The sequence below is a fragment of the Trichosurus vulpecula genome, chromosome 2, assembly GCF_011100635.1.
Source record: "Trichosurus vulpecula isolate mTriVul1 chromosome 2, mTriVul1.pri, whole genome shotgun sequence".
In the NCBI taxonomy this organism is placed as follows: domain Eukaryota; kingdom Metazoa; phylum Chordata; class Mammalia; order Diprotodontia; family Phalangeridae; genus Trichosurus; species Trichosurus vulpecula.
The window spans coordinates 290,291,145-290,309,673 of NC_050574.1; the positions used below are offsets into that span (position 1 = coordinate 290,291,145).

The following is an 18,529-nucleotide window of genomic DNA, read 5'->3' on the forward strand; positions in this document are numbered from 1 at the left end:
TACTATAGATGTAGAAACTGAGTCTCTGACTTGCTTAAGTTGACATAGCCAGTGAATAGTAAACCCAAGACTGATACTGGTATTTTCTGAGTGAAACCCACTGTTCTTTCCCTAGTACTGCAAAGCCTCTAATATAGGCCACACTCAATCTTTTTGAAAGGAAAAATCATAAATAGTTGTACACTAGAAAGCAACATTGTTTATAGGCTACATTCAGGTTTTATACAAGCCAGATTTGTCAGGGAGAAAATTCTGCCTCTGTTTGGCTGTTGTCTAGGCTCTGGCTTTAAAAAAAAAACGAGTGGGGGAGTCGATTTTGAAACTGGAAATAATCAGAAATCCTCAGAATGTAGTGTTTTCATGAATATAACTTCTTGGATCAATCAGTGAATCAGAAAACTCCTTTAGTTTTTAACTTTTATTGTTGAAAATTCTTTTAAAATATATTGTTCCATTTGCTTTAGATGAATATAAATGAACATAATTAAATCATTCTGATGCATGACAATGATTGTGCAGTCCATCTTTCTGAACTTCAATTACATTTTTATAGTATATTGTCAGTGTAGTTGGTGTGGGAGGTTGGCCTGAATCTGCACTGCTCCCAGGGCAGCCCTTGGAAGGATATGGTTTGTTTGTTCGAATTTTGGAGGGGAGGGAGATGGGTTTTTTCATTAGCAAATTCAGAAAATGAGCTTATTTTCTTAAAAGTGAGGGACCTCCTCCCCTTCAAAACAATCAATGCTGTTAGTTAGTTTGTGGTTAATTGAGAATTTACTGCTATTTTGAGATTAGATTCTAATTGTCCGTGCTTGTGATTGTCCGTGGCATCCGAGTTGATGTTAAATGCCTAGGCAGAATGAGACCAAGGTGGGTCGCATGGAAACAAATGTTATTTGTGAAAGTTTTCACAGAATGTATACTCTGTGACCTTGACACGCCTCATTCAACATTGCTGAGGTAATTGATCTGAAAAATTGAGATAAATCTTAACCACCTTTTATCCTTTTTTTTTCTTTGTATAATTCAGGAAGTAAAGTTTTCTAAAATGATTAGCATTTATATTTGCAGTTACCACTTAATCCTTCCAAAGATACCCAAGTTAATGAACTACTTCTCAAGGATTCTTTGAGTATTAATGCATTTAATGAGCTTTGACATGCAGATATGAAAGATATTCCATACCACTGTCTCAGCATGTCAGGCATCTTGTAGAAAAAATCCTTCACTTAAATGTGAACCCACCCATACATGTTAAACCGGATGAAAACATTTTGTTTTCTTTTTTTATTAATTATCAATTAATTAATTTTTAGTTTTCAACATTTGCTTCCATGAAATTGAGTTCTAAATTTTCTCCCCCTTCCCAAGACGGCAGGCAATCTGATATAGGCTCTAAATATACATTTATATTAAACATATTTTCACATTAGTCATGTTGTAAAGAAGAATTAGAATCAAAGGGAGAAACCCCAAGAAAGAAGAAACAAATAAAAGAGAGCAAATAGTGTGTTTCGCTCTGCATTCAGACTCTGTAGTTCTTTTTCTGGATTCCGTCTTAGGTCTTTTGGAATTGTCTTGGATCCTTGCATTACTGAGTAGAGTTAAATCTATCAAAGTTAGTCATCGCATAATGTTGCCGTCACTGTGTACAATGAAACATTTCATTTTCAAACGAGCACTTTGAAATCACAGGCCTTCTTAGGCACACTTGCTTTGTGAGGAATTTTAAGATAGCAGTTCAGTAATACTGTCATGGAAGTGTTTATTGGCCAAGTGATTGTGACATCTCCGACTTCTTATGGCACATTATTAAATGAGCAAGATGGTGGGATCTCCTAAAACTTCCTTTTAAAAAAACATCTCTCACGTATCAGACCATAGTCTTCCCTGTAAACAGGAACAAAGACGCTTCTACAAGTGACAATGCTTCTCTAAACTCATTGGTGTTTTGGAATAGATTTCTAAAGAGTCAGAAGACTTCATTGTGGAACAGTACAAGCGTCTCCGCCAGAGAGATGGCTCCGGTGTTACCAAGTCTTCCTGGAGAATTACAGTGCGGCAGCTGGAGAGCATGATCCGGCTCTCTGAGGCCATGGCCCGCATGCACTGCTGCGATGAGGTCAGTCTCCGTTTAACACGGTGTCCTTGGGTGAGGTTGGACGAGGGGGGAGCTCGGGAGGGAGGGAAGGAGGACGAGAGATAGCTTTATTGGTAGAAAGATAATGGTCCTTTATCTTTGTGTGGAAAGTACCGATATGAGTAGAAATATTGATGTGACAGCTATTTCCTAACTTATTAACTGCCTTACATTTCTTTAGTGCTCCGCTGTAAAGAGTTTGTTACCAAGCATTTATGGGGATATACTGTGTCAGCGGGCTGTGTAGTGGGGGAGATAAAGTGGACAGGTCATAAGTAAGATATAACGATGCTCACAGCACTCTCTAAGTTGCAAAATGGGTCCTGACCAGCACTGAGTGGGAGTTTCCACACCCGGGAGTTATCTGTGCCCGTGAAATCATGGATCCATTCCCTACCCCAGTCAGTCAGTAAACATTTATTAAGCACCTGCAGTGTGCCAGGCACTGCCAAGAGCTGGGGACACAAAAACAGACGGTCCCTGCTTATCAAGGAGCTGTCTTTAATGATGGAAAATGCCATCCACATCCAGAGAAAGAAATATGGCATCTGAATGCGGATCAAAGCATACCGTTTGTTCTCTTTTTTTGTTTTGTTTTGTTTTTTCTTTGTTGTGTTTCCTCCCATTCATTCTAATTCTTCTATACAACATGAGTAATGTGAAAATATGTTTAATAAGAATGTATATATAGAGCCTATATCAGATTGCCTGCCATCTTGGGGAGGGGGAAGGAGAGAGGGGAGGAAGGCGGAGAATATTTAAAACTTATAGAAGTGCATGTTGAAAACCAAAAATAAATTAACCAAAAGAAGAAAATACTACCTTATACCCCCAAAAAGGAGCTCTGTCTGATGGGGGAGGGGGAGAACAGTGTGCAAAATCCAGTACAAACAGGCTCTACACAAGAAATTGGAGATAATCAGCAGAGGAAGGTACTAGAATTAAGGGGGAGTGGGATAGACTTCCTGTAGAAGGTAGGATGTTAGTTGGAATTTGAAGGAAGTGAAGGGGGCGAGAATTCCAGGCCTTGGGGGAATGCTGGTGAAGAGCGTCTTGTTTGGGGAATAGCAAAGAGGCTGGTGTCGCTGTATCTCAGTGTAAGGGGCGGGAGGAAGGGGTCGGCATAAGGTATAAGGAGATGGAAAGGTTGTAAGAGGGGCAGGTTATGAAGGGCTTTAATACCAGAGGCAGAATTTCATATATGATCCTGGAGGTAATAGGGAGCCACCACTTTATTGTGTAGAGGGTGGTGGCATGGTCAGACCTGATCTTTTTAGAAAGATCATGTTGATTTGAGTAGAGGATGAGCTGGAGTGGGAACATAATTGAGGCAGGGAATCCAGCTAGCAGGCTATCATGATAGTCCCGTTCTGAGGCGATCTGGTCCTGCACAAGAGTGGCAGCGTTGTCAGAGGAGAGAAGGTTCGTATACGAGATGTTGCAAAAATAAGTCAACACATCTTAGCAGCAGATCGGATTGTGGGTGAGGTGGGGGTGAGAAATAGTGAGGGACAAGATTAACATCTAGGTTAAGTGCCGAAGAGATTGGGAGGATGGTAGCGGCCTTGGCAGTGATAGGGAAGAATGCAAGGGAGAGGGCTCAAAGTGGGGGAAGGGGGGAATGAATACGGATGGGCACATGCTGAGTTTAAGATATCTACGGGATATCCAGGTTGAAGGATCCAATAAGCCGTTGGAGATGAAATACTAGAGGTCAGCAGAGAGGTTAGAGTTAGATAAGTAGATTTGAGAATCATCAGTATAGAGGCAATGATTGAATCCGCGGGAGCTGATGAGATCTCCAAGTGAAGTAATATAGTGGGAGGAAAAAAGAGGGCCCATTCATAAGGCAAGGTAATGAGTTCCAGACTTGAGCTTACTCCCGTGATCCTCCTCATTTCTTTGGACACTCTCTGGTATCCTAGCAACTTTGCACTCCATCCTCAGCATATGGAAACATGGTACCACATTCAACTGTATCAGGAGAGCAAAGGGATGGTGCTCAGTTTGTAATTAGTAAGTTTCTTAGTGCCAAATTCCTTAAACTTAGGATTGGTGGAGAACAGCTATTCTGTTCTCTCCAAGGGAATGACGTGAAAATTTGCCTGGTTAATTTTTTAGAGCAATATAATCTAAATAAAATGCTATAAACCTTTCAGGTGCCATACATATATCACCAATGCTGTCATCATTATCAACCAGTTAATACAGGAGGAGGAGGAGGATTAGAAAATGAACTTCCTTCCATTTGTTTAGGGTTTTTTTCCTTTTTAATATACTTATTGCAGGGAAGGGGAGGGCTTAGGTATTTATTTAATCCTTGTTAAATGTAACTAGTACGCTTAGATAGACTCTGCTTGATAAGTCAGCTTAAATGAACATCGACTCTATTCTGTCCATCTTTTCAGGTACAACCTAAACACGTGAAGGAAGCATTCAGGCTATTGAATAAATCTATCATTAGAGTAGAGACGCCCGATATCAATTTGGATCAAGAGGAGGAGCCCTTAATGGAGGTAGAAGAAGGCCCAGATAGCATCAATGGTGAGTCTTGGAATATCTGAGATTATTTGGGTTAAGAGACCATAAAAGATTCCTGCAAGTTTTTTAGAAAAACTTTTGGGGGGTCTGCTAGGTGGAGCAGTGAGTAAAGCATCAGCCCCGGAGTAAAGAGGACCTGAGTTCAAATATGGCCTCAGACATTTGACACACTTTTAGCTGTGTGACCTTGGGCTAGTCACTTAACCCCAACTGCCCTGCCTTCCCCCATCTAAAGACAAACAAAAAAAGAAAAACTTGTTGGGCAAAAGGTCATTTACGTAGAGAAACCTGGGCTAAGGGGGGAATAATGTACCAGAATTTTGTGCTGATAATGTTCACGTGTAAACTGGGTATTTGTACTGCCTGATTCACAGGCTTGTTTTTATTTAGGGAAGTGCTTTACAAATCTCAAACTTTCAATAGAAATATATGCTATTAATGTTACTATTAATAATATATGAAACTTGGGGAAATGTCCAGTACTTTTAAAGATTTTGTGGGTCACTCCTGGCAGTACTTAAAACTTAAATTTCAGTCCTTCTTCCAGCATTCTCTCCCCACACTAATAAACTCAGAAAGTTGAGTAGTTGCATATGACCACCAAAATATTTATTAGATTTGACTTTTTAAATTAGGTCATGCTGATGTCCCAGTTACTGTGAATGGAATCAATGGCCACAGTGAAGATGTGAACCAGGACACGGCTCCCAAAGCTTCCTTGAGGCTCGGCTTCTCAGAATACTGCCGCATTTCCAACCTCATTGTGCTACACCTCAGGAAAATGGAGGAAGGTGAGAATCTAGGCTTAATACCTGTGCATTCAGCTATCTACACAAATTGTGTTGAAATGAGTTGCTTCTGATTACTTCATCTGTCATCTTAAAACTTCAGCCCTTGTAAAGAATGAATTTGTGGGAATAACCAACTTGCCCAAGAAACTCTGTTCGATAGGGGGCTGGACAGGATCCTCACAGCTTCATTGTCAAAGTGCAAACTTTTGTTGTTTTGTTGTTACTGAGTTGGTATTTTTAAAAAGACTTCGAAATGACATTTGGGAGCTGAAGAAAAAACAATTATTTTCTTTCTAAGCACTTAAAACTCAAAGTGTATGGAATCATTGCTTCTAACAGTTGCTGCATACGGTGTATAAGAACTCACATTTTATAGGCCAAGAAATTAAGACTAGGGAAATAGATGGAACCATCCCAAGGCCATTCTGAGCTAGAAATAAAATGAATTTCTCATCTTAATCATCTTAAGGTATTTGGGCACCAGAGTGTTTAATTCAGTACTGGATCATAGTCCCCCCCGCACACTGCTATTTTAGTGGTGTCTTGATTTGTAAGAGGCTCCAGAGACTATCTAGTCTAAACTGTACCTGGACAAGTTTTCTTGTTCTTTGTTTTTCTAGGAGGTTAAGAAGGAAGTTGGGGTACAAGATCAGAGGTTTTAAAAAAAAAGTACTCATTAAAAATGAGTGGAGGTTTTTTGATTCTTGGGATAACCTTTGAGACTGGTTTCTGGCATGCATCACAAGTGCTCATGCTCTGCCAACGAGGGATTTGCTTTGTGGTCGAGGATGATGAGATACTCTGACCCCGATCAGCTGACTACTTAGGATTGGAAAGGGGAGGAAGGGGACAGACCAGCTGTCATTGGAGCAAGCATCAAGCTCTGTCCCTGTCCGTTCTCATTTAGGAAGGAAATGAATTCCCAAGAAGGAAGCTCATCAGTTCTTAATATAACTTGTTTTATAACATTTGCAAAATGATTTATGCTTCCTGTTCATATGACAGGATCGACTTCTGCTACTCACCTCCTCCTTTGGCAAATGAGGAAACTGAGGTATGAAGAGGTTTTAAAAACAGGAAATGAGAGCCAAGATTAGATCTAACCACCAAGTCACAATGACTGTATTCCCCAAATAAATTCCACTGGATAGTCTTCCTTCCCCTCCACCTCCATTATGAAAAAGATACTGGTGAGGGGGCAGGTCAACTAGTCAAGGAAGATATCAGATTTCCAACTATGTAGTGGGTGGTTCCTGCCCATTGTGGAATGCAGCTAGTTCATATTTAAGACAAGTGATCTCAGCTCACTGAAATATCAGTTTAAAGTTTGTGTCCCACGTTATCCTAGAGTTCAAAGACTAATGATTTGACTCATCTTTTTTTCAGGAGGTATATCTATAACTGGTTTTCAAAAGTGGTCCATGGACTTTGAGGGGTCCCTGAGGCATTTTCAAGGGGTATACAATATCAAAACTATTTTAATAATAATAATAAGATATTATTTGCCTATTAATCCTTTTTCCTAGGACATACATGTATGAGGCCAGATTTTCTTCATATACTTAAGCCAATACATGTCACAAAAGATTGAATGCAGAAGCAGATAATAAGAATCCAGCTGTCTTATAAGCCAGACATTAACTATATTTGCAAAAATATGTATGCTACTCTTCTCACTAAATTTTTGTTTTGGAAAATATAGTTAAATATGTTTAAATGGATTGTTTATTTTTAGTGAATCAATAAATATTTTAAGTTTTATCAATTTTAATTTCTAACGTAATAAAGGTCAGTAGTTATAACCCAATAAAGAGAAGCTCTTTGGGATCTTCAGTAATTTTTAAGAGTGTAAAGGAGTACTGATATCAAAAAGTTTGAGACCCATTGATCCATAAAACCATTCTTTCTAACTTACTTAATTGCCCTTCGACACCTAGGTGTTATTACCTGGGGCTTGGTGCTTAAGCTTCATGGAGTTCAGTGAGCACGTGTTAAAATAATTTATGTTTGGATCTGCGCAGTAGCAGCTTGAGGCCCAGCTGTTCAGCCTGGCCGGAAGTTACAGTTCTAGCCTGGAGTTAATGTGTACTTGGTCATTGTGGATCAAGGGTTCTCCAATTCTTAAAATCTTGCTGTAATGGACTCTTTTTAAACGTTTGTTCTGAGTGGTTCTGCCTGCCCATTTGATCCTTGACATCCTGTTCATGTCTTCAGCTAAATTTGCTAGGCACTCACTCCTCAGACTGCAGGGTGTAGGAACATGACAGTAAAACTTGTGTATGTTAAAATCTAATAACTTTATGCAGCTCATTAAATGTAATCCTTGTTTTATTAGATTTTTCTCCTTTTAGCCTAAAGTAAGTTCTCTAATACAAGTAATATGACAGGTCATTCCAGACTCCTTCTGGAGCAATATAAACTTTATTATAGCAACTGTGCCTTCTGACAGGTTGGCAATAATCTAAACTGCACAGTGTATCTTCTTGTGTACATAAACCCAAGGAATCGGTGTTGCATTTTGGTAGAAGAATAATTTTACCCTTTAAAAAATTTATTTCTCGTTGCAGAAGAGGATGAGTCAGCACTAAAGAAGAGCGAACTTGTTAATTGGTACTTGAAAGAAATAGAATCGGAAATAGACTCTGAAGAGGAACTTATAAATAAGAAGAGAATCATAGAGAAAGTCATTCATCGACTCATACGTTACGTATGTAAAGAATTTCATGTGCCCGTATCTTAATGGGGGAAGATTTTAGCTTATTTTTTGTATGCTTAGAACTTCATTGGTAAATGTTTGTCACTTTCTTATTTAACATTGGAGTTTCAACAAAGTGTCAGGTTCTGATGGATTCCAAAGTAAGTTTGGGCTTAGAGAACCTGTTAGGTAAACCAAAGACTTTTATTTCCTCTGATGGAAGGAACACAGGTTTGCTTAAAGATTATGTTCATAGAAGGTGAATAATAATATTCTAGAATCTTTGGTCAAATTTCTCATGATGTTTATTGGTTGGGTTTATTTAGTTTATATTCACATAATTAGTATCATCAGGCCGCTTCATAGTTTTTTGTCTTGTTTTTCATTTCTTGTTATCTATTGGGAATGATTGCTGCCAGAAAGGAAGACTGGAGGGGCAGGGTTGTATCAGGGCGACAGTAAACTGAAAATCAGAATTGAATAATAACAAATTGTGGTGTATTAATTTGTCTTAAAGTAGGGTATGTGGGTGTGTGTTGAATTGTCTTTTCATTAGTGAAGAATGAGTTTACACTTCATAGTCAATAAACATTTAAGTGCCTACTGTGTGCCAGGTACAAATACCGTATTTCACTGCATAATCCATCACAGATTTTATGCCATTGGGGGGGGGCACAAAAAAATAGGGGTGTAACCATTGTGTGAAGCTTAAAAAATTCTTGTCGATAATTACTTTAAAAAAATCATTTATTACTAAACTGTCTTTGATGCAAAATTAGTTTGCACGGAATTCTTGTGGATATATGTTAAAATTGAGTAGGTGCAGGTTTTACTATATCATGTGACTTACTTATGACAGCTTCACCTTCTGCCCTCTCTCCGCTTGAGGCATGTCATTGAGTTGAGTGACAATACCATTAGTACCGCAGCTCTAAACAAATCATGCAAATCGGCTTTTGGAAATATCCTGACAGTGCGAGGGCACTGAGAATTCTAGGCTCTTGGCTCGCAGTGCATAAGAGATAGGTGTGTATCCATATGCCACCGGTGAATACATCGCTGGTCTGTTTATCTTTTAAGTGGCGTGACAAACAGGATTATACCATGTGATGATTTTACAATGAAAGGTTATAAACCAATTTTTGGACGGGAAAAAAAAAACCCACCAAAAACCAGGGTGGGATGATTATGCGGTGAAATACAGTACAAATACAAAAAGAGAAAGGCAATCCCTGCCCTCAGGGAGCTTGTGAACTAGTGGGGGAAGGTAAAAACACAAAAGGAAGCTGCAGGGGGACATGGGGAGAGCCTTGGAGGGGAAGGTACCCAACACAGGGGCATGTTGATGTCAGTCAGAAGTTTGGGTGAGAAATGAGCTTTCTCCATAAATGGAGATTTGGAGTTCAGGGCCTCGTCCTCCAGGTGGAGGGGGGTGATGAGGTGGAGGATCAAGGCTGCTGAAATCTTACAAGATGCTAAGGTTATCAGGTCATGAGCTTCCTGGAACACAGTGGAGAAGTGCCATAGTGAGACTGATGAGAACGAGGAGCCATTCCTATGCTGTTACCTGTGGTCCTTTTTGACCCTTGTGACATCTCGATTAATTTTGGGGATGCAACTTCTTGATCTCATTTGGCACTGCCACAGAGCAGCCAAGTGGCTTAGTGGATAGAATGTTGGACCTGGAGTCAGGAAGATCTGAGTTCAGATCCTGACTCAGATGCTTAATAGCCGTGTGACCCCAGTCAGGTCATTTAACTTCTGTCTGCCTCAGTTTCTTCATCTGCAAAATAGAGATAACAACAGCACCTTCCTACCAGAGTTGTGATGTTCAAATGAAATAATACATATAAAGTACTTTGCAAACCTTAAAGTGCCATATAAATTTTATGCTATGTAACTTTTATATTTATGTATAATTTATGTATAAGTATATTATACATATTATTATAATATATTTATATACAATTTAATGCTTATAAATTTTGTTTAATATAAACATAAATTTATAAATAAATATAAAAATATTAACATTACATATTTATTTGTAAATTATTATTTTATGTATTTTATGTAATTTATGTAATTATGTATTTTAGCATATGTGCTGACTAGCCATAGGAGACCCCAGCCAGTGCTAGCAGTATATGAGCCTGATCTTACTAAATGACTTCAAAGTATAGTGGGATAGATTTTTTTGTCCCCAGATTTCGTGGTGATTTTAATGTTGATTTGTGGGGTGTTTTTTTAATTCTCTGAAAGCTATTGCAGTCTTTCCTAATATCCACTTCTCTTTAGACCTGGCTAAGAAATCCTTCTTGTTAGTGGAAATTTTAAACTGACTTTGGAAAGTGTACTACAGGCACTGCTATCAAAAGAAAACATGGGCATGAAGCCATTTGCCATTAAATAATCCAGATGGCAAGTTTTTACCTTTTTTTTTTTTGGCACAGAATGAAAATGATTCCAAGTAAAATATGATAAAAACGATACTAAAAACTAGATTAGGCATGTGTGATGTAGAAGAATTTACCTAGTCACTCATTAAAAAGTCATCGAGTAATATTGAAATAAATCTGATAGAATTTTGAATGTCAGGAGTCTGCCATTTTGAGAAATCTAAAAATTAGGGTGTTATGGGCCATCTGCTTTGAAATAAATCATGTGTTTAAAAGTTATCACCATATGGCTGTGGTGTGTTTATGGCTTACTGCTGTGCCAGTGCTATTCATTAAGTGCCTGTTTATTAAGCCTGTGCCTGGTATGATAAAAGCACGTTCAGTAGACACTGTCCCTGTTTTTTTAAGTGACCCATGAGTCGACCAGCATTTATTACTGTCCTACTAGGTGCCAGGCACTGTGCTAAGTACTGGAGATAGATAAGAAGGCAAAAAAACAGCCCCTGCCTTCTTAAAAGCTCCCAGTCTAATGGGAACAAACCGCTGTGTACAAACAGTATGTGTATAACAACTTTGTACAGGATAAATTGAGGCTGGTTTTGGGGGGAAGGCACTAAGAGGGCTGGGAAAGGCGTCTCGTAGCACATGGGACTTTAGCTGAGACCTGGACAAAAGTAGCTAAGCTAGGAGGGGGAGACGAGAAGGAAGAGCATTCCCGGCATGGGGAGCAGCCAGTCAGGACATGGAGCGTCTCATGTGAGGAACAGCAAGAAGGACAGTATCATAGTCTGTAGGGGGGGATGAAGTGTAAGAAAATTGGGAAGGTAATAGTAGACCGGCTTATGAAAGAAAGTTTTAAAAAGCCAAACACAAGATTTTATATCTGATGCTGGAGGCAGTAGGGAGCCACTGGAGTCTGTTGGATTGGAGGGAAGGAAAGAACACGTGGTCAGATCTGTGCTTTGGGAACATGGATTTGGCTGCTGAGTAGAGGATAGGTCAGAGTGAGGAGAGAACCAAGGAAGGGTGAACAACCAGCAGACTATGTAGGAGTCTGGTTGTGCGGTGGCACCAGTGCTGGCGATGTCAGAGAAGGGAACACTGTACTAGAGATGTGATGAAGGGAGAAATGGTGGGCCTTGGAAACAGATTGGATATAGCAGGGGAGTGATAGAGAAGAGTCCAGGGCGACACTTGGGTGCCTGGATAACTGGGGCAATCGTGGTGTCCTGAACAATAACGGAAGTTAGGCAGAGGGGAGTATTTGTGGGGAAAGATACTGAGTTCAGTTTTGGACATCTTGAGTTGAAGATGTCCATAGGACATCCATCTGGAGGCCATTAGATTTAGTTGTGACCAGAAGAGCATTGGTAACTTTGGAGAGCAGTTTTGGTTGAATGATGAGCCTGCCTATCGGAGCCAGACTTATCAAGGACGTTAACCACAGAAGGGATTAGGGAGGATGACTAGCAGGGGTGGATGCATAAATTGGGGAGGCGGGGGTTGAAGATGAGGGAGAAATGGACGTGTATGTTGGCAGTAGGAAAGCAGCTAATAGAGAATGATGGAAGATTAGTGAGATGGTGGGAAGGCAGGGGGAGCGGTGCGGGGAGAGGGGTGGAAGACTGCAGCTTGGACAATCAGTGGGGGGAGTGTGTGTATAAAAGGCTTGCATTGCCACTGCAGGGGCCTATTTGAGGTTATGTAACTTAAAGTCAAGACTTTCACTATTTTCTCCACTTTTGTTCAGCAGCTCTTTTGTAGGAGTGAAAGCAGTGGATGGTAGGAGTAATCCAGGGCTGGGGCTCGCTAGGACAAGATCAGTAACAGGAAAAGGGGCAAGAGGCTCGAGAGAAGAGGGCATTGTAGAGTTGAGCTGGTTCGCCAAGGGTTTGAGATGGGGAAGAGAGGAGAGTGTCGTCGGTGCAGAGGGGACAACTTGGGAGCTGGGTGAAGCAGTGTGTGGAGGTCCCAGGAGGACAAAGAACAGGATGCAGAGTTGCCAGGAAGAGGGAGTAATGAAATGATAAACTGTAGGGTTTGATATGAAACACTTGGTGGATGGTAGTGAGATGAAGGGCATCCCACTCTTTGTGCATAGCCGTTGTGGAATGGGAAATGAGTAAGTCAAGGAACTGGGGTTTTTAGCTGAGATTTGAAGGAAGCCAGGAGGCTGAGGGAGAGCATTCTGCAAATAGGATTATGCTACTAGCATAACAATAATAGCTAACATTTCTATACTTACTGTGTGCCAGGCACTGTACTAAGTAAGCCCTTTAAAAATATCTCATTTGATCTTCACAGCAACTCTGGAAATTAGGTGCTGTTATTATCTGTATTTTGCAGACGTAGAAACTGAGACAAACAGGTTATGTGACTTGTCCAGGGTCACATAGGTAGAAAAGGTCTGAGGCTAGACATAAACTCAGGTAGGTCTTAGTGACTTCAGGCCTGGTGCTCTATCCACTCACCACCTAGATGCAACTACTAGTGTATAAATTGTTAGGTGGTCCTAGGTTTGGATATTTTTTTTTTACTTATTTTTTTCTTTTCAGAAAGGGAGGGGTAGAGGAAGTGATTAATGTAAAAAATAAGGAGCATCATTAAGAAATCTTAAATTTAAAAAAAAAGGCTTAAGTGGGGAGACAGCTACAGACAAACAGGCCGTGCCTGGTATCTTGGTGTGAAAGCGGGGCGACGCCTCAAAAAGGATTTTACACATAAAGCATTTCCTGCCATGAAGGGGCCAATGTCTTTTTGAAAATGGATTGAGCAAGAGTTGGTAGTGTTGAAATGCATTGATTTTTTTTTTGAGGTGAATAAGAGAAATTGGCAGCTACTGATAAGGCGGCAGGTGCGAGGCTCTGGAAAGGGGGATACCTTACACAACACTTGCATGTTCTGAGACTTGTTTGTGTGTTTTTCAGGATCACGTTCTCATTGAACTCACTCAGGCTGGATTGAGAGGCTCTTCGGAAGGAAGTGAGAGTTTTGAGGCAGATCCCTACCTGGTCGTTAACCCCAACTACTTGCTTGAAGATTAAAGGAGATTATAAGTGACTCTTCAATGATGGAAAACTGGTGAAAATTATAAATGAACCACAGGGCTAGTGTTTGACCGGTGGCAAATTCATGAATGCAAAAGGAGGAAGAAGAGGCTAAAAATTTTAAAGACAGGAAATCTATATTTCTGTATGTTTCTGTCTCACAGTCCTTGAATACACTCACGCAAGGCTTGTCCAGTTCAGGCTGGAACCTAGCAACCGTGCGGTCTCTGTAATCACAGGAAGGACCTTAAAACTATATCTGCTTTTGTTCATGGGGTAGAACATTGTATCTGTTTCATGGATTCTGCTCCTTTGTTTAAAAAAAAGCAACCTTTTCTGTTTGACACTGCTTTTAATTTTCAAAGGAAAAATAAAATAATTTGTTCTAAAGCTCATTTGTGTAGGATTTATTTGCACCCACTTTTGATAGTGTGATTGTCAATCATTTTTCTCATATTGGTGGTGGAGAGGGAAGAAATGATGGGAAGGCTATAAATGGTCTAGGTCCTGTTCAACTCTTCATCATGGTATGGCAGTGACCTTGAGTCTTAGAAAGCTGTCTTTGTAGCTCGAACTCTACTGGAAGGGCTCCAAGTACGGACCCAGTGTTCATCAGAGATGCTGTTAGGTTCAAAAACCTCATCACCAGAGTTGGCTACAAATTTTTTGGTTTGGGGTTTGTTTGTTTCTCCTAAAGTATAGAAGGGTCCTCAGCCCAGGGTTTTATACACAACGCGAGCGCTTAAATGCTTTTTCATTCATCCAGTCCAATCTATATCACAAATCCTTCATGTACTAGTGGAGAAATCAACACAATATTATTTGATCTGGAGACACACTCCATGGGAAGAAGAGTTGATTTTAAGTCTTGCTTTATTTGTCCTCTTGTTTGAAAACAGGAGAACGGACCAAAATACGCTTCAAGGTCACTTCTAGCCCAAGAATTCTACACTTTCGACAGCTTATTAAATTAAGGCACTTAGTATTTAAGAATTTTTTTCATCTTTTTGTTGTACTCTTATGGTTTGGAGATAATTGTTACTGATTAGGCTTCAGCTATTCTGTTTTAAGAACAGGGAAATGACATATTTTTCTAAGCCACAAAATGCCCTAAGATTGGAACAGATTTCAGAAGATTTTGTTGCCAACCAGTATAAGCATGTCAATCAGAGAGATGGTCTAGGTGTTGCCAAGTCTCTTGGAAATATTGGGTTGTTAAGAATTTGAGCACATAGATGTCTAACTTGGATAGACTTAACTCTTCTTAGCAATACAACTATCTAAGACAACTCCAAAATACTCATGATGGAAAATACTGTCCACATCCAGATAAAGAACTACAGAGTCTGAATGCAGATCAAAGCATAATATTTGTTATCTTTTGTTTCTTCTTTCTCGTGGTTTCTCCCATTATTTAAAATTTTTTAAATTTTTTAATAATTTGTTTATTTATTTAATATTTTTAGTTTTCAGCATTTGATTTTCACAGGAGTTCGAATTATGAATTTTCTCCCCATTTCTACCCTCCCCCCCACTCCAAGATGGCATATATTCTGATTGCCCCATTCCCCAGTCAGGCCTTCCTTCTGTCACCCCACTCCCCTCCATCCTCTTTTCCATTACTTTCTTGTAGAGCAAGATAGATTTCTATGCCCCATCTTATTTCCTAGTTGCAGCAAAAACGTTTTTTTGAATATCTGCTTTTAAAACTTTGAGTACAAAATTCTCTCCCCTCTTCCTCCCCACCCACCCTCCCTAAGAAGTCAAGCAATTCAACATAGGCCACATGCGTATCATCATGTATAACCCTTCCACAATACTCATGCTGTGAAAGACTTAACTATATATTGCTCTCTCCTATCCTATCCCCCTTTATTCAGTTTTCTCCCTTGACCCCATCCCTTTTTGAAAGTGTTTGCTTTTGATTACCTCCTCCCCCTATCTGCCCTCCCTTCTATCATCCCCCCTTTCTTATCTCCTTCCTCCTTTCCTGTGGGGTAAGATACCCAATTGAGTGTGTATGGTATTCCCTCCTCAGGTCAAATCCAATGAGAGTAAGATTCACTCATTCCCCTTCACCTGCCCCCTCTTCCCTTCCTACAGAACCACTTTTTCTTGCCACTTTTATGTAAGATAATTTACCCCATTCTGTCTCTCCCTTTCTTCCTCTCTCAATATATTTCTCTCTCATCCCTTAATTTGATTTTTTTTTTTAGATATCATCCCTTCATATTCAACTCACCCTGTGCCTTCTCTCTCTCTCTCTCTCTCTCTCTCTCTCTCTCTCTCTCTCTCTCTCTCCATATATATATATATATATATATATATATACACACACACACACACACACATATACATACACACACACACGTATATTCCCTTCAACTACCCTAATACTGAGGTCTCATGAATTATATACATCATCTTTCCATTTAGGAATGTAAACAAAACAGTAAAATTTTCTATTCAGCTCTAGTCCTTTCACTGGGAAAGCTTTTGCCTTGGAGCATGATACTCAGTTTTGCTGGGTAGGTGATTCTTGGTTTTAATCCTAGCTCTTGACCTCTGGAATATCGTATTCCAAGCCCTTCAATCCCTTAATGTGGAAGCTGCTAGATCTTGTATTACAAGATTGTGTTTCCACAATACTCAAATTGTTTCTTTCTGGCTGCTTGCAGTATTTTCTCCTTGATCTGGGAGCTCTGGAATTTGGTGACAATGTTCCTAGGAGTTTTCTTTTGGGGATATTTTTCAGGAGGTGATCGGTGGATTCTTTCAATTTCTATTTTACCCTCTGGCTCTAGAATATCAGGGTAGTTCTTGATAATTTCTTGAAAGATGATATCTAGGCTCTTTTTTTGATCATGGCTTTCAGGTAGTCCAATAATTTTTAAATTCTCTCTCCTGGATCTATTTTCCAGGTCAGTGGTTTTTCCAATGAGATATTTCACATTGTCTTCCATTTTTTCATTCCTTTGGTTCTGTTTTATAATATCTTGATTTCTCATAAAGTCACTAGCTTCCACTTGCTCCAATCTAATTTTTAAGGTGGTATTTTCTTCAGTGGTCTTTTGGACCTCCTTTTCCATTTGGGTAATTCTACCTTTCAAGGCATTCTTCTCCTTGTTGGCTTTTTAGAGCTCTTTTGCCATTTGAGTTAGTCTATTTTTTAAGGTGTTATTTTCTTCACTATCTTTTTGGGTGTCCTCTAGCCAGTCATTGACTTGTTTTTCATGGGTTTCTTGCATCACTCTCATTTCTCTTCCCAACTTTTCCTCTACTTCTCTTACTTGCTTTTCCAAATCCTTTTTGAGCTCTTCCTTGGCCTGAGACCAGTTCATGTTTTTCTTGGAGGCTTTTGATGTAGGCTCTTTGACTTTGTTGACATCTGTCTGTAGGTTTTGGTCTTCTTTGTCACCAAAGAAAGAATCCAAAGTCTGAGTCTGAATCTGAGTGTGTTTTCGCTGCCTGGGCATGTTCCCAGCCAACTTAGTTGACCCTTAAGTTTTTTGTCAGGGTATAACTGCTTGTAGAGTAGAGAGTACTTTGTCCCAAGCTTGAGGGGCTGTGCTGTTGTTTTCAGAGCTTTTTCTACACAGCAAGCTCGGCCACACCAGTGCTCCAACTCCCCCAAGAACCGCCAACCCTGACAGCAACTTGGATCTGAGCAGGCTCTGCACTCCAGCTGGGATCCTCCACTTAATTCCTCCCACCAGGTGGGCCTGGGGCTGGAAGCACCTGTAGCTGTAGTTCTGTAGCTGCACCACCTCTGCTGCCCCTGGGGCAGTGGCCCAACCATGAACTCCTTTCACTCTGTCCCCTGCAGTTTTTCCCACTAGCCTTCTCTGTTGTCTTTGCTGTTTGTGGGTTGAGAAGTCTGGTAACTGCCACAGCTCACTGACTCAGGGCGCTAAGGCCTGTTCTGCCTGGCTCCCAGGCTGGTTGGTCCAGGCACAGCCCTGGCTGGGCTCCGTTCCCCTCCGCTCCCAGCATGGTGCGATAGACCTTACCCAGTGAACATCCAGGCTGTCCTGGGCTGGAGCCCTGCTTCCCTCTGCTATTTTGTGGGTTCTGCAGCTCTAGAATTTGTTCAGAGCCATTTTTATAGGTGTTTGGAGGGATCTGGGGGAGAGCTTTAGGACAGTCCCTGCTTTCCAGCCATCATTTTGGCTCCGCCCCCTGTTTCTCCCATTGATTTTATTTCTTTATATTTTATATGCAATCTTGGGGTGGGGGAAAGGGAGAGATAGGGAGAAAATTTGGAACTCATAGTCTTATGGAAGTGAATGTCAAAAACTAAAAATAAAAGAAAAGAATGAGTACATGATCCATCTCTGAAGTACATAATCCTGTTGAGCACATGGCTATAGTGAGGGCAACAGATTCACTTGAACTTAATGCTTGTTTGTGAGACGTGATTCATACATGAAGAAAAGTAGGGTCGTGTGGACAGGTGAAGAAAAAGCACAGATTTGCTGGAGTGTAGAAACTTTTTATATATTTATGTGGGAAGTACTAGCATGTGTGCCTGTCTCCAAAAAATTGTTCTTATATATTTTGTATTTAACTTATGTGTGTGTCCAGTAGAAATAGAAGGGAAACTACTTGAAGATAAGGCCTTTTTTTAAAATCCCGTATGGTAAGATGGCATTTGGCTACATAGTAGACACTTAAATTCTTGTTCGGTTACATTGGATTAAACTAAACCATTACCGGGGTGGAAAACCTGTGGCCTCAAGGCCACATGTGGCCTTCTAGGTCCTTAGGTGTGACCTTTTGACTGAGTCCAAGTTACAGAACAAATCCTTTTATTAAGGGGATTTGTTCTGTGAAGTTTGGATCCGAAGGGCTGTGCTTGAGGACCTAGAGGGCTACATGTTGCCTTAAGGCTGCAGGTTCCCCACCCCTGCACAGCA

The 18,529-nt window shown here is 40.3% G+C and overlaps 1 protein-coding gene across 1 annotated transcript in view; it reads left to right on the forward strand.

The window, feature by feature from the left end:
- Positions 1-14,007, forward strand: part of MCM6 (minichromosome maintenance complex component 6) — a 42,622-nt gene extending 28,615 nt beyond the window's left edge. Inside the window, exons 13-17 of the mRNA XM_036742501.1 lie at positions 1,961-2,122; positions 4,549-4,684; positions 5,317-5,472; positions 8,040-8,179; positions 13,494-14,007. Coding sequence (XP_036598396.1) covers positions 1,961-2,122; positions 4,549-4,684; positions 5,317-5,472; positions 8,040-8,179; positions 13,494-13,610 — 711 coding nt within the window. The 3' untranslated portion in view covers positions 13,611-14,007. The remainder of the gene's footprint in view (positions 1-1,960; positions 2,123-4,548; positions 4,685-5,316; positions 5,473-8,039; positions 8,180-13,493) is intronic.
- Positions 14,008-18,529: the final 4,522 nt, after the last annotated feature.